The sequence below is a fragment of the Xenopus tropicalis genome, chromosome 6 (assembly GCF_000004195.4).
Source record: "Xenopus tropicalis strain Nigerian chromosome 6, UCB_Xtro_10.0, whole genome shotgun sequence".
Lineage (NCBI taxonomy): Eukaryota > Metazoa > Chordata > Amphibia > Anura > Pipidae > Xenopus > Xenopus tropicalis.
This window is the reverse complement of record NC_030682.2, coordinates 17,881,567-17,898,238: the sequence shown is the minus strand read 5'-3', so window position 1 is coordinate 17,898,238 and position 16,672 is coordinate 17,881,567. Positions and strand designations below refer to the sequence as shown.

At 41.1% G+C, this 16,672-nt stretch overlaps 1 protein-coding gene across 1 annotated transcript in view; it reads left to right on the top strand.

Annotated features, from left to right (window-relative positions):
- ptprn2 (protein tyrosine phosphatase receptor type N2) overlaps positions 1-16,672 on the top strand; it is a 620,616-nt gene that overhangs the window by 555,692 nt on the left and 48,252 nt on the right. The window contains exons 15-16 of the mRNA XM_002935174.5: positions 10,743-10,890; positions 12,048-12,121. Coding sequence (XP_002935220.2) covers positions 10,743-10,890; positions 12,048-12,121 — 222 coding nt within the window. The remainder of the gene's footprint in view (positions 1-10,742; positions 10,891-12,047; positions 12,122-16,672) is intronic.

The following is a 16,672-nucleotide window of genomic DNA, read 5'->3' as shown; positions in this document are numbered from 1 at the left end:
TTAATGTATACATTGTAGAACCTCCTCCCAGTATTGTTTCATATCACCAAAATATATAATATTACAATGTGTTTGCCAAGGACTCTAGGGTATATTATGTTCAGATGAGAAACCTCTCCAGAAACCTGCCTTCTGTGGATACAAACATAGCCACTGGTGTGGGTGCCCTAAACAGAAGCAATGTAGAGCCCATAGGGACAGCATTTATAAAGGTTTTTACATCCAAACACTTCCACGTGGTTGTCAGTGCATCTGTGGGTTCCCAGTTGGGCCTATTCACACTGGGGAACCCAGGTACTACTGCCACCCTGGGTCTGGCGATAGCTCCAGGATTCCCACAGCCCATTGCTATTGGCGCCCAGTGATTAAGGTGCAAACGCCATTTCGAGCTCTGACCCTAAAGTGATGCAAGCCTTATTTTAAAAACTGCAGACACATTTTAAACCTGATTTGTTCCAAAGCACAAGTACAAGCATACATTTTTACACTATCAGGTGTAATTGATGCACAGCTGCGATTACACTGTAGTTATTTGGTTACATGTGGCATTATGGGTAGTAAAATGGAACTTTGCATCCAAAACTGCTCTTTGCACACTGCACATATGAGCAGCGACCCCTAGTGCGTTCTAGGCTATACCTGTCCAAGGCTCAATGGTTCTAGAATATGGTCGGGAACCCAACCAACACAATGATGTATTTGCACAAGTTCCCCATTGCATCTGCTGAAATGGGGACAAAGAAAAGAGTGTGGCACCCTGAAAGGTTCTTAGTATTAGTGGCACCCAGCATTCTCCTTCCTTTCTTTGCAACAATCACAGTTAGAGTTTAATGGCTGTTGGACAATCCGAGAGCTTCTGAGAGCTCCCCCCCCTGCCATTAAATATAGATTTCACCTATCACCTTTGGCAGCCCAGAGCTTCAAGAAAAGGGATTAGTGGATGCTGTGCGGCCACCTGATCCCGGCTCTTGCAGATTGGATTGGAATAATCCTTTTACACATTATCCAACTCCATTATCGCTGTGTATAGGGAAAGGTGGCAGCGATATTGAAAGTCATTAATGCACTGTTAATGGAAACCGTGGATCCCATGCGAGGGGGCAGGAAGAAAATCAGTAGTGAAAGAGTGCAGGGGGGGCTCGGCAATACACGGGGGGTTGTGCACAATAATCCTCTTATATTGGCTCCAATAAGAAACTGCTGAAACTGATTTTAAAGGGGTTATGTAATAAAAGGCATTAAGTTTGCCCAGGGGCAGTAACCTATAGCAACCAGTCAGCAGGAAACATTTACTGGTCATCTGTTTAAAAGCAAACCTCTTATTGGTTGCTATAAGTTACTGCATCTGGGTAGTGATGAGTGAATCTGTTCTGTTTCACTTCTAAATCTTTCAAAAGATCCTCGAAACGGCGATAATGTTGTGCGGAAAAAAAAATTGTCGCCAGTGGCTATTCTTTTGTCGTACTCGGGTATTATTTTGTTGCACGGCTATTCTTTTGTCGTCCTCGGCTATTATTTTGTCGTCCACGGCTATTCTTTTGTCGTCCTCGGCTATTATTTTGTCATCCACGGCTATTCTTTTGTCGCCCGCGGCTATTATTTTGTCGCACGGCTATTCTTTTGTCGCCCGCGGCTATTATTTTGTTGCACGGCTATTCTTTTGTCGCCCGCGGCTATTATTTTGTCACACGGCTATTCTTTTGTCGTCCTTGGCTATTATTTTGTCGTCCACGGCTATTCTTTTGTCGCCCGTGGCTATTATTTTGTCGCACGGCTATTCTTTTGTCGCCCGCGGCTATTATTTTGTTGCATGGCTATTCTTTTGTCGCCCGCGGTTATTATTTTGTCGCACGGCTATTCTTTTGTCGCCCGCGGCTATTTTTTTGTCGAACGGCTATTCTTTTGTCGCTCGCGGCTATTATTTTGTTGCACGGCTATTCCTTTGTCGCCCGCGGCTATTATTTTGTCGCACGGCGATACCTTTGTCGCCCGCGGCTATTATTTTGTTGCACGGCTATTCTTTTGTTGCCCGCAGCTATTATTTTGTCGCACGGCTATTCTTTTGTCGCCCGCGGCTATTATTTTGTCGCAAGGCTATTCTTTTGACGCCCGCGACTATTCTTTTTTGACGCCGACGACAATTTTTGGACGTGCGGCAAATTTTTCCATCTGTTTCGCGAAACAATCTGCCAATGGCAAAACGAGAAAATTCACCACAAATCCATGCCTGGCAAAACATTTCGCCCATCACTACATCTAGGCAAACTTTGTGCCTTTTATTATACATGGGGCTATGTATGAAAAACAGAGGGGCAAAACTGTAGAACTGAAGGCAAGAACAGAATCAGCAGTGGAAAAAATTTGCCACATCCGCCCCTCCAAAATCCACACTTTGTAGGTAGACGTCTCTGCAGAATGATATGTGAGATACAACATCCAGCATGTCTGTCTGTGAGTAGCTGAGGATGCTGGGTAATATAACTCCTGATATCTATAAAGGTCAGTCTGACGCCCATTAAGGAGACGCGGTACAGATGAAGGGAAGTAACAGCAATAAGCGCTTCCTTGATGGCAATTCCTGCCTGGTGGTTACCGTCCTAATGAGCGGTGGGAACCTGCAGTTCGTTATTTAGATGGCAGCTGCATGTATGGGAAGCTCATTAATGTTGCTCTTGCATCCCATACAAACACTTTACCCAGCGACGAGGGTTAATGTATTTAGTTCCATGCAAAATAAAATGCCAGTTTCATTTATAGACGTGTCTGGATGTCTCCTCGGCTGTTTATCTAATGGCGGAGAGAGGAACCCACAGTGGGTCTCTTTGACTGCATACACTTTCTGGTGGTTTTTTACCCATAATGCAGAGTGTTTTCCCATAATTCCATTGACATGATATTTAACCCACTATGGGAACCCGGGAATTACTGTCTCAGTCAGGGTAGTTGTAGCCCACGGCAACACAATTGCACACAATTTAGCAGTAAGTGGACACATGGGCACTTGGCACAACTAGTTGTACGAGGCTCAAATACCTTTAAAATACCTTTTGGTATGTTATAGAATTTCCCATTCCTAGCACCTTTCCCTTGGTATTTTTTATTTATTGGTTATAGTTTTATCATCTTTAGCTTCTTTCCAGCATTCAAATGGGGGGTCGCTGACCCCGGGAGCAAAATAAAAGAAAACCATTGCTCTGTCTGGTTACAGTTTTATTGCTATTGTGACTTTGTATTTATTACCTTTCTATTCGCTCCCTCTACTCGTATTCCAGTCTTTTATAACAGAGCTTAGCAACCAAATAGCTGCTGAAATTCCAAACTTGAAAACTGCTAAAAAGAGAAACACCACAAAAAATAAAAAATGAGGACCAATTGCAAATTGTCTCAAAATATTAATGTCTATACATTATCATCCCTAGAATTACCAGTGTCAACAACTGTGTCATTTTAGCACAACTGCACTTGTGGCTGCGTTTGTAAATGAGCCCTATGGTCTCACAGCACTACAATAAATGCAAAACTTGTCCTTGTAAAGTGTAAGCTCTTTTGGGCAGGGCTCTCTTCACCTCTTGTATCGGTTATTGATTGCTTTATATGTTACTCTGTATGTCCAATGTATGTAACCCACTTATTGTACAGCGCTGCGGGATATGTTGGCGCTTTATAAATAAATGTTAATAATAATAATAAAACTTAGCATATTATTATGCCAATATGCACTGCCTAGGAGCGCCTATGCACCCATTCAAGCCCAACTGACTCAGATGAATGAATGTTAAGGAACCCTGAAACTGGTGCCAATCTGGACCTGGCAGTAATTCCAGAATCCCCCATGGATGCAACTGCCTTGTGCCAAGCGAATCAGACACTAATGACTTTCTTGGCACCAAGCACATTTGTGCCCTGGAACTGACACCATGCCAACTCTGAAACTGTGTGAATGGCTTCCTCAGATCTACACTTTATACATTGCCCTTAGTTTGTAAATGAGCCCTCATTTACCAAGGAGCCAGGTGCAAAAACAGGTGCAATTTTACTTCCATAGGGAACGATTTTCTCCGTAATAATTAGCTCTTAGCACCAACCTTGGGGCGCGCAGGGTGTTTCAGCCGTTAGTGGCAGCTGTTGTAAATCAGGTGCAAAGTACCATGTAATAGGCTAAACTCCTGCCTGTTGGGCCCAGGGTTTCATTAAGTGAATGAAGTGGCATGGAAGCTACCCAGGGCATAACCTTTTTTTTACACTGGCATTGGCTGCAAAATTATGTGATACTTGCAAAGATGATGGAGTTCAGGGGGAAGCAATGCATTGTGGGTAAAACAACACGCAGTTATAAAATGAGGCCCCCTTAATCAGTATGCTATAACAAAATGTAGGGAAAGGGTTAGTTATACAGAGAGCAGCCAAGCACATTATGTTATGCCATTCCTGCAGCATAATATGGATTTTTCCTGCTTTTATATGACTTTTTTTTGCATCTTTTACGTGCATGTATATTGCTAGAATATGTTTAGCTTCATAGACTTATGTTATAGAATTGCCTATTCCAGGCAACTTTTTAATTGGTCTTGCTTATTAATTTCTTATAGTTTTTGATCTATTTGCCTTTTTCTTCTAACTCTTTGCAGCTTTCAAATGGGGGTCCCTGACCCCGGCAGCCAAAAAACTATTGCTCTGTGAGGCTACAGTTTTAATGTTATTGTTACTTTTTATCGCTTATTTTTCTATTACGGCCCTCTCCTATTCATTTTCCACGCTTTCATTCAAACTGCTCCCTGGTCGCTAAGGTAATTTGGACCCTAGCAACCATATAGCTGCTGAAACTCCAAACTGGAGAGCTGCTGAACAAAAAGTGACATAACTAAAAAAAAACTACAAATACTAAAAAATGAAGACCAGTTTCAAACTGTGTCAGAATATTTCTCTCTACATCATACTTGTTAACTCAAAGGTGAACAACCCCTTTATTATTATTATTATTGTTAACATTAATTTATAAAGCGCCAACATATTCCGCAGCGCTGTACAATAAGTGGGTTTCATACATTGGACATACAGAGTAACATATAAAGCAACCAATAACTGATACAAGAGGGGAAGCGAGCCCTGCCCAAAAGAACTTACAATCTAAAGAAGACTTCTAAAGGTCTTCCTTATGGCTGCCTGAGGGGTTAATCTAAAGGGATACCATTATGAGACAGAGTTTAAGATCTACAGGTATGGAAAAAAAGGTATTTGTCAGGTAGTATAATGTATAATCTTAACTTACCACTCAACAGTCACTCAACAGAGGGATTAAGGAAAGGGCACCTTGGCTTTACTTTACTTTTGGTGGAACATTTTGTGCCTTTGGAGCACAGTAGGTGCTTGTGCTTCCTTAATAGCTTTAGGGGGGTACACAGAACCTTAGAACCTTAGAAAACTTCTTTCTTAATCCATGATAGCAGTGCTTTTCAAGATTTTTCATGCTATGGGACAAGTATCCGCTCTTTCACATGCTTATTTAGATCCATGGAGATCTTGCCTGAGGCCATAATAATCTCTTAGGGGTCACATCTGACCCACAGGCATCCATTTGAATATCCCTTTAAAGAAATATATAGGTGTGACTGGTGTGTAAATGGTTTTAAGCAGTTACAGAGCTCTTGGGAGCTTAGATAAGAAGTCACATTCAAAAGGAGACGCAAGGTTAAGGTAGAACTGTTCTTTCAGCATCCAAGTAAAGTTCTTCCCCGAGGCATGTTTTATGTTAACGTAGGATCTTTACCAAAAAGATGGAAATTGTGTGGGGGAGAATGTCTCAACACATTTACATCTATTTGACGCAAGTCTCTAGCAGTCAAAAAATATACATTTTATTAGCTGGTTAATCCTTGGATCCAGAGTCCGTCGATGGCTGCTTCTTCTTGATATAGAAGAAAGTGAGTTGGGAGCAGAATAATAAGGGCCACTGAGCTGCTGGGTGCCACTTTGATGCACACTTCCAAAATACATGAGAGGTGCCAGACAGTGCCAAGTCCTGCTACAGATATTAGCATTCTGCAGGCATAAGAGTTTAATTAAAACATAATCAAAATTAGCACTGAGAGTGGCATTCAAGGGTTCTACCAATTTACTTACCAATCAAATATTCTAATTATGCTTTTTTTCCCCTTTTTGCTAATAAAAAAAGGGTAAAGCACTCAACATCCATTGATTTCCACCAGGATTGTGTCATGCTGTGGGTACAAATTATCAAACAGCAGGTTTAATGGAGAGGCTCAAAGGATGCCGCTTGGCAATAACCCCTGCCTGCAGTATATATCCTCCCCTTGGCATCTCTTCAGTACTGGAATGGTACTAAGTATTCCTCTTCAACTGGGAAACTGCCATATAGGTGTCGCAATTACTTGCTGAGTTTTTATTTCCTCGGAAGCTCTTTTCAAAGAAGGTGACTTTCCCGTAGTATTCAATATATATACAGTATGGAACCCATGGGAAACATTAATGTTGGAGTCATTTGTAGACAAATTGTTCTAAACCTTAAGATTATAACAATGTTATATTACAATTGTGATGCCACTCACATACCGGGATAATTACATCCCTAAATAAATTGTATAAGAGTCACAATTGAGTCCCGTGGCTGAAGGCCAAAAGTTGCATTCAGAGGAAGAAAGAAAGGAAGGCGGTTAGGTGTAAATTGCAAATTGGCACCGAGCACCATATTTTTTATACACAATGCAGCATCTCATTGGTGCAGCAATGCACCATTGTGGGTGCAGATATTATGCTTCAATATAAATTGGTTAGGGAAAATATAAATAATGAAAAATAGGGGAGCAGAAAGCGATGGAAATGTGTGCTGAATGACTGGAAGATGTGATTGTAAAAGGCTCCCTTGTTTCAGAATACCATGCATTGCTCCTCGGGCACAATTAAAAGGTGCAAAGATACCTATGTCTATGCTTGTAGGCACTAAAATACTGCTGCTATAGAGACATGGTGGAAGTCACTCCTGAATGGGATTTACATAGACCAGGGATCCCCAACCTTTCTTACTCGTGAGCCACAGTCAAATATAAAAAGACTTGGAGAGCAACACAAGCACCATAAAAGTTCATGGAGGAGCCAAATAAGGGCTAAGATTGGCTATTAGGGGCCTCTATGCACACTATCAGCTTACAGGGGGCTTTATTTGGTAGGAAATCTTGTTTTTATTAAAACTTGCCCCCAAGTCAGGAATTCAAAAATAACCCCCTGGTTTGGGGGCACTAAGAGCATAATCCAAGGGGTTGGTGAGCAACATGTTGCCCCTGAGCCACTGGTTGGGGATCACTGACATAGACACTTGCCACTCTGCCTTTACATTTTTTACCCAGAACTAGCATCCATACATTTAATGACACAATGGAACCTCAGTTAGATAATCATTTACTAAAAGAGGATTCAATTACCCAATGTACCACAGTTTCCCTCTCGGCTACCAGCAAAAGGATGAGCTTTGCAACAACTGAGAGGCAAATGAACTGATAGTTGCTGAACTGTTAGTAGAAAAGAAATGAAAGACACTGGGAAAGTAGGGGGCTGTGGTTGGGCTCTTCATGGATAGAGAGTCTTACTGTGCTGTTGAGTTCTTCATGGATAGAGAGTGTTACTGTGCTGTTGAGTTCTTCATGGATAGAGAGTGTTACTGTGCTGTTGAGTTCTTCATGGATAGAGAGTCTTACTGTGCTGTTGAGTTCTTCATGGATAGAGGGTCTTACTGTGCTGTTGAGTTCTTCATGGATAGAGAGTCTTACTGTGCTGTTGAGTTCTTCATGGATAGAGGGTCTTACTGTGCTGTTGAGTTCTTCATGGATAGAGAGTGTTACTGTGCTGTTGAGTTCTTCATGGATAGAGAGTGTTACTGTGCTGTTGAGTTCTTCATGGATAGAGAGTGTTACTGTGCTTTTGGTAGTAGATTGTTGCTGAGATTCCACCATGCTGCTTTCCTGGGATGGTTTAGATTTTCTCAAGCTTATACAGTGTGAGTCAATTTAATTTAGCATTATTACTAATTGTTGGGGTGATCCCAGATTGGCAGGAGTTGGAGAGAAGAAGTGTATAGAAAAAGAGAGAAATGAGCAGCAGAAGGTAGACATGGTAGAGAAGAGGTGGAATAGATGCTTTTAAGAGAAGGAGTCAAGTGGCAGAGATGATATGGGAGTACTTGGAGCAGAAGTGAATGAGTAGTAGTTGATGGTTACAATGGCAGCAGAAGGGAGCTGTGAGAGGGAATGAGCTGGAGAAGTAAAGAATTAGTACAATAGGATGGAAAATTGGGAGTGAAACAAGCTGGAGGAGAGAAGGATGAGGGAAGCAGGATAGAAAGGCTTGCCTTCCATTTTTATAACTGAAGTACAAACGGACACTATGAGCTGACAGGTGAAGCCCAGTTTTCCATAGACTGATTCCAGAGCCTTACTCAATGAGCCATTCCATTCCCTTAGCATAAAATCAGCTTGAAAACAAAGGATGGCCCATTAAGGCTTGATCTTATGTAACGGCAGATCCCCTGCTTGTATAGATGAAGTCATTGGCAGATACCTTGCTGTGCTTTTCATTTGCTCTCTAATTCTCACCCTTTCTGTCACCCTATGTGTTAGGTATTTGCAGTTATTGCTACCAAGCCTGGTATCACGAATAGTGTTTATGTCTTTATTCTCACTTTTTTAGTATTATGTTTTGTGAGAACAATTTTCAATAAAGATATGGTGTGAATTTCCGAGCGTGCTGTACATTTGCGCAGGGAGGAAAATATGTTCTCATTTTTGTTTTCAGCGAGCCCTATTGGACATGCTTGTATTTCTCCATTTGAAATAATGGGCTTATGATAACATATTTTAGTAACCATGCCGTTCCATTACCCACTACCATCTGTGTTTTTAGGCCTCTCCTGCTTGAATTCGCATTAGCCATGCTTCATGCATTTTAGATGGGCCATCTTTCTTTGTGAATGAGTATTCCTACATCCTTTTATACTGGATTGGCTTGTTTCCCCCACCCTCTACAGAATATAGACTCAATCACTTATTTCATATACAGGTATGGGACCCGTTATCCAGAATGCTCGGGACCAAGGGTTTTCTGGATAAGGGGTCTTTCTGTAATTTGGATCTCCATACCTTAAGGGGCACATTTACTAAGCCACGAACGAGCCGAATGCGTCCGATTGCGTTTTTTTCGTAATGATCGGTATTTTGTGATTTTTTTCGGAAAAATTTCGCGACTTTTTCGTTACTAATACGATTTGTGCGAAAAAACGCGAGTTTTTCGTAGCCATTCCGAAAGTTGCGCAAAATCTGGCGATTTGTCGTAGCGTTAAAACTTCTGCGAAACGTCGCACCTTTTAAGTTTTAACGCTACGAAAAAGGCGCAACTTTTCGCGCAAGTTTGAACGCTACGAAAAAATCGGCAATTCGGTTCAGATTCGTGTCTTAGTAAATGTGCCCCTAAGTCTACTAAAGAATCAATAAAACATTAATTAAACCCTATGGGATTGTTTTGCATCCAGTATGGATTAATTATATCTTAGTTGGGATCAAGTACAGGTACTGTTTTATTATTACAGAGAAAAGGGAATCATTTAACCATTAAATAAACCCAATAGGGCTGTTCTGCCCCCAATAAGGGGTAATTATATCTTAGTTGGGATCAAGTACAGGTACTGTTTTATTATTACAGAGAAAAGGGAATCATTTAACCATTAAATAAACCCAATAGGGCTGTTCTGCCACAATAAGGGGTAATTATATCTTAGTTGGGATCAAGTACAGGTACTGTTTTATTATTACAGAGAAAAGGGAATCATTAACCATTAAATAAACCCAATAGGGCTGTTCTGCCCCCAATAAGGGGTAATTATATCTTAGTTGGGATCAAGTACAGGTACTGTTTTATTATTACAGAGAAAAAGGAAATCAGTTTTAAAATTCTGAATTATTTGATTAAAATGGAGTCTATGGGAGACGGGCTTTCCGTAATTCGGAGCTTTCTGGATAACGGGTTTCCGGATAAGGGATCCTATACCTGTATATGAAATTGTCATTTGCAGTATGTAATGGTTGGGGGGGGTTAAAAAAAACTGACTGCAACCAAACAGCTGATTGGTTACAATGGGTGACAAGCTATTATTACATTAATCCCTATAACTCCTCAATAACTTATAGTTATAATATCCTTGTGTATTGAGTAGGGAATGCAATGTTTCTTGTATAACATACAATAGGGTATACAATATATTAGACCACATCTATGGGCTTATTTGTCAATTTTTGAGTTTGTGAATCCAAGTTCGTTTTTCCAAACTGAATAAACGTATTTACTAATAAGGTAAACTCTTTGGAACAAAAAACTTGAATACCTCGAATTTCTTCAAGTTGAAAAACTCGATTTTGAAAATATGGCTTGACTTTGCCTAGGACAACGTCCATTGACTTCTATAGAAACTTGCAAGCTTTGCATTGGACTTTTCAGGTTTTTTGTACTAAATACCAGACATTTGAGGTTTTTAAACCATAACTCGAATTGTGCAAGCTTTAGCGCTAAAAAACTGAAAAAAAAATCAAACTCTCTCTCCGAGGGAGAACTTCTGCTGACAGAAAATAAGATGTTCGGTTCCTAACCTAACAAACATTGCCAGAAAAACACAAATATTTCCAGCGCTCTGCAGGAAATCTGACGACCCCCTCTTTTTGTTGTTTCTCTGTTTTGTGCAATAGTCTTACATGGAAGATCACTTGAAGAACAAGAATCGCCTGGAGAAAGAGTGGGAAGCTCTGTGTGCTTATCAAGCTGAGCCCAATGCAACAAACATTGCTCACAAGGAAGAGAGCATGTCAAAGAATCGCTCTTTGGCCATTGTACCATGTAAGTAGGATTATTTGCAGCATGAAAGTTACCGTCAACCACCCTGGTTTGACAACATTCTCTCAAAGTCCCCAGGCTTGACAAGTAGGAGAAAAAAAATAGGAGCTTGGTGACCTGAAGCCACTTCTTTCTTGAAAGGGTTTCATAGAATCACCAAAGGGGAATTTAAACTTTCTCTGTTCAATGCATCAATCAGAAATATGATTTATTCACTTTTATCCATCTCCTTAACATGTTAGAGGTCACGGATGCCACAGAGACTAAGTAGACAATGAGTCCATATGAAGGCTGTGATGTCTTAAGTACAACTCAATTTTATATAAGAAAACATATGTCCAACTTTTGCTCCATTTCCCCGTAAACATCAATATTTTTGTTACATAAGCCAGTCTTTCTCATCGACTTATATGTTGCTTATTGAGAAAAATGGGTAGAATTATATTCCTGGTGCAGGGCATTGCCTTGTTTCTTTCAGCGTCTTCTTGATGATTACTTCTTATATATAGAAGTCATTGTTCAATTCATTCTTAAGGTGGCCATAGACATAATGGTCCACTCACCTGGCAAGGTCGCCAAGCAAGCAGATCTTCTCCCGATATCCCCACCTATGGGTGGGTGATATCGGGGGAATTTAGGCTAATTCGGTTTAAATTATAACGACTGTTAAGGGTGTAGTCGGTTCGGGAACTGCATCAACGGCCCGATGTGGTCCCCGATCCGACTGAATCTTTTAACCTGCCTGATCGATATCTGGCCAATTTCAGGACTGATATCGTTCGGGCAGGCCCCTCATTCCTGCCCCTACACGGGGCGATAAGCTGCCGAATTGGTCCAAGGGACTGATATCGGCGGCTTCAATCGGCCCGTGTATGGCAGCCTTTACTCCTCCTCAAGATCTTTGTCAGACTGCAATTTGTGTGGTTGTTATTGTGTCCTTCTACTCTATAAGTAACATTGGCATCAAGAATCATTGGACATAGAAATTACCCTCCAAAATGGGGGGCCATTGTTAGTTTTTCTTTTTAATGTTGAAACCCCAACCTTCCTCTTTGCCCATAATCATAGAATTAATTTGCAGGAAAATATGAATGATATGAATTGCAGACTCACCCTCTATCTTGTCATTTATGTGTATATATATACTTTTTACTTCTTAGATGACCACAGCAGAATTATACTGAAGACTGAGAACAGCCATGATAATTCAGATTATATCAATGCCAGTCCAATTGTAAGTATGTGTGCTTTGTTTCTTCTATTATTCTGTTCTAAGCCTTATCATTGCGCAGTACTTGCCTTTGGCAATACACCTGGTTTTTATTCAACCATAACTTGCCTCCAAGTCAGGAATTCAAAAATAAGCCCCTGCTTTGAGGCCCCTGGGAGCAATATCCAAGGGGTTGGGGAGCAACATGTTTCTCACGAACCACTGGTTGGGGGGTCACTGCTTTAGAGGTTCCATATCCTTCATTTCCTCTGAAGCTTACCCTTTTATGTATTTTATTGTTGTAGCTTTTCTGAGTATATACTCTTTTTGTACAGCATTTGTTTACCAGTTTGTCAACTGGAAAACTCAAAGTCTATGTCAGGATACCATTCTCCATTGCCCCACTTATTGTAGTATAACAATGGGAAATGCCTTTTATAATAGAGTATTGGTCATTAAAATGTCATACAGGCCCTCTTTCCAAAGAGATTGATTACCATGGAATCGAATTCCCCTTGGTGGGGCTTCTAACTTCTAAGAATATAATTAGGATGTCTCTTGGACTTTGCCTGACAAGGCAATCCTGTTTGCCTTACACTATATTATACCTTTTTTTGCCTTAAAAAGTCACAATGGGAATTACATTGTATTTATAGATATACAACAGGTTGAGTTTTCCACTAGTCTTCACTTGTCATGGAAGTTTGGATACTTGGCCAGCAGTGTAACTTAAAGCTACTGAACCCAACTCCAATTTATTTTCTTCAATTTCTTCCAATTTTGGAAAAATAAAACGTTTCATTGACATTTATTGGAGCTGCACATCTGTAGGGTCCCACTAGGAGTTGCAAGATCAGCTGACCCAGGAATTACAAGATCAGCTGACCCTTGTTATACTCCCTTTTGGAACCATTATAGAAAATATAATGACTAGAGCTGGAGTAACACATAGCACCCAGACTTTCACCTTTCAGGCTCTCACTTATGCTCTATGCCAGTGCTGTCCAACTTCTGTTGTACCGAGGGCCGGAATTTTTCCGACCTACGTGGTGGAGGGCCGATAATGGAAGCCAGTTTTGACCACTCCCCTTTTTGAAACCGCACCCACTTGAAACCACACCCATGTTATCACATGACCATACCCATATTAATGGTTATAGTACAGCAAAAACCTGCCATACTCTGCCTGCCCTACCCTGCCTGTGTGTGCCATACTCTGCCTTCCCTACCCTGCCTGTGTGTGCCATACTCTGCCTTCCCTACCCTGCCTGTGTGTGCCATACTCTGCCTTCCCTACCCTGCCATACTTTCACTGTGTGCCATTCTTGGCTGGTTTGTGCCATACTTGGCCTGTGTGTGCCATACTCTGCCTGTGTGTGCCATACTCTGCCTTCCCTACCCTGCCTGTGTGTGCCATACTCTGCTTGCCTTATGATGCCTGTGTGTATGGCACACACAGGCAGCCTACAGTGACACAATGCTGGCAATGCTCCTACAGTCTGCACAATAACTATATATTAAAAAACTTTTTAATTGCAGTACCACCTCAGTATATGTTCTTTTTGTGTGCAGGGATTATTTGTGGGTTTCTACTGCTCCTGAGGTGTGAACAGGGGAACAATATGGGTGATTACAGCCTGAGCCTGATGTGTGAACACTGCAGGGGGTGAACAATGCAGAGATTAAAAGGTGTGAACAACACAGGGGATTACATATTTAAACAATACAGCCTGATTACAGCCTGAATCTGAGGTGAGAACCATGCAGGGGGGCCAGTTAATCTCAGTACTGATACCATTTAATGCTTACTCAAAGGTAAGCCATCAAAGCAGCCAGACAGGTGGGGGGCCACACAGAGGGGGGTCGCGGGCCGCATGCGGCCCGCGGGCCGCCAGTTGGACAGCACTGCTCTATGCCATATACAATTGGGCTGCATTTCAAAATCAAAAGCAGTTCTAGGTCGTGTCTGCTTAAGGTGGCAGCTAGCTAGACATCCCTGTCCTAAAAGACTCTGCTAAAGAATTCTGAGGACTTCTGATATGAATTCTTAATTTAATTTTTACAAAGAGCCCTGATAATGTTTTATAAATTAAATGCTTTTATCATCTGATCAAAGAAACTGTACCACCTTATCAAGTGCACAACGATCATCCAGGTTCCCCAGAGATGCCGCAGACGCATTTGTTCGGTTGGAGCCACATTAAAGAAAATGTAGTCTTTTGTTCCATTGGCTTGGAACTCTGCTCCTCGGAACTAGAGGGGACATACTTTAAACACACACACGAATCAAAGATACTGATTCAAAACTCCAAGGGAGATAGTTTCAGACAGTGGAGCAGCTAGTTATGGGTTTGACACTCCAAACTACATGGTATGTAGTATATGTTATAGGCCATTTCTTTTTAATCCTGCAATGTTAAGGTGCCATCCTATGGGCCCTTTAGCCATGGGAGATGTGAGCAGGGGGTGGGGAGTGGGTGGGCGGGGGCAGGGAGTGGGCAGGTGGCAGATCAGGGTATGGAGGGGGGTCCCCGATGCACCCTAGTAATGCCACTAGCATTATAACAGGTGGTCTTACAATAAACAGCTAGCTGTGGCATTACATTGTATGTGTTGAGGTTTTTTCCCACCCAAGCCACCTAGAGAGCCCTCTCATACCCTAACAGTGGATATGGATTCCCTAATGACTATATTACTACTTGATTAACAGAACCAGGACTATTTACCCTATTCTTAGTCTCCATCTTATAACTATGAACCATTTACCCTCCAATATTATTGATCGTAGTGTCCTAAATTGTCTTTAGGTTCCAAATGCTCCATGTTACAAGTTGGAAGCATCACCTTTAGATGGCACACATATCAAGCAAGAGACTTCTTTACACGTTAGGGCCCACCCAATGCTAAAGGAATGCAGAAGTGCAAAAAATGGTACAATTCATCATATATGTAACCACAATGCACCATTTCCCCCCCAGAATTTGAGACTTGCACTGGTGACACAGGTGGGGCATAGGCGTATACTTACATTCCATTTAATTTCCATTTAACTCAACAGGTTCCCTTAGGTACAACACACAAAGTTACCCTCCTACTTACTCAATAGTCGCCTGTAACATTATATTATACAGAAGTATCGTCATAAGAGAATATCACACAACCTTTATATAAAATAATTCTCAAGTGAACATATGATTGAGGGTAAAGATTAGCTGTAGCTAGATCCCTGAAGCTTTTGGTGATGATTTTGGGTTCAGCTAGTTTGTTTATTGTCTTCTTTACTTTTCTTTCAATCTAACTATAAGGTTCATGCACTATATATTGCCCTACCATTTATATTATTTCAGTTGTGCTTGACTTTTTGTTTTAGATTTCCTAACATTCCAAGTTGCTTGTTTCTCACTTGCCTTAATATAGTTAAGCCCAGGCTACTTCATCTTCTGTGGCTCAGTACATTTGTGTAAGAGTGTTGGGATCTGGTGGGCTCTTCAGCTGTTGATAAATGCCCATTCCAGGCCTCCTAGTGCTAGAAACTATCATTCATCAACAGATGGAGAACCACAGACGGAAAATATCTGGATTATACAGTGAATAATCAATTGAAAGTCATCATCTCTACACAGTGGTAGCTCTGCGGTGGTACTTAAGGGAATACTGTCGGCACTTAAATTCCCTGTTCTATAATCCTATTTGATTTGCTACACGGGCTTAAATAGTGCCGTGTCATTGTCTCAGGTGTGTTTTATACAATTAGATATTCTTAAAGGCACTGGGGTTTTGTTTTTGTTATATCTCTATTTCTGCTGGCTATGTTAGCCTTATGTTGGTGCAGGGCATAACAAGTATTGTATATTTTCTTTCTCATTCTTCAATATGATATTTAAATGTATTGAATGAAAGCCCTTGCCTTTTAGACCTAGATCAGTGGTTCTCAACCTGTGGGTCGGGACCCCCTAGGGGGTTGAACATATATTTTCGATGGTCTTAGGAATAATTTTATGGTTGGGGGTCACCACAACCTGAGGAACTGTATTAAAGGGTCACGGCATTAGGAAGGTTGAGAACCACTGCAATAGATGATCACTGATCCTTCTGTGATTGTTCATGTTGACCTGGTATGCAATCGCTATGCAGTATCTAGAATCAGTTTAGATTTTCTTTTATTCTTTTGGTGAGTATAGTAGAAAAGTCTCAAGTCTCTAATTGCCATACTGGCTTTAGTAGGACTTTTAGTAGGATTTTCTCAACATCTCCAAACTATCTTTCTACTCTTTGCTCTTCTCAATACACTCAATAAACCTTTTATCTCCCCATTTGCCTTTGGTACATTGGAATTGGGTGGATAAGGATTGAAGAGCTTTTCCACTGTCGTTGTAGCCCTTTCCCACTACAGATGTTATCATCACACCCTACCCCAACCATACTACTGTTTATCCATGTTATAATGGATGTTATAAGGCTATTTATGGTTTTTGAGACACCATTTTATTAGAGCATGAAACAGGTATGGGATATGGAAAACCATTACCCAGAAAGATTTTAATTACTGGAAGGCCATCTCCCATAGACTTCATT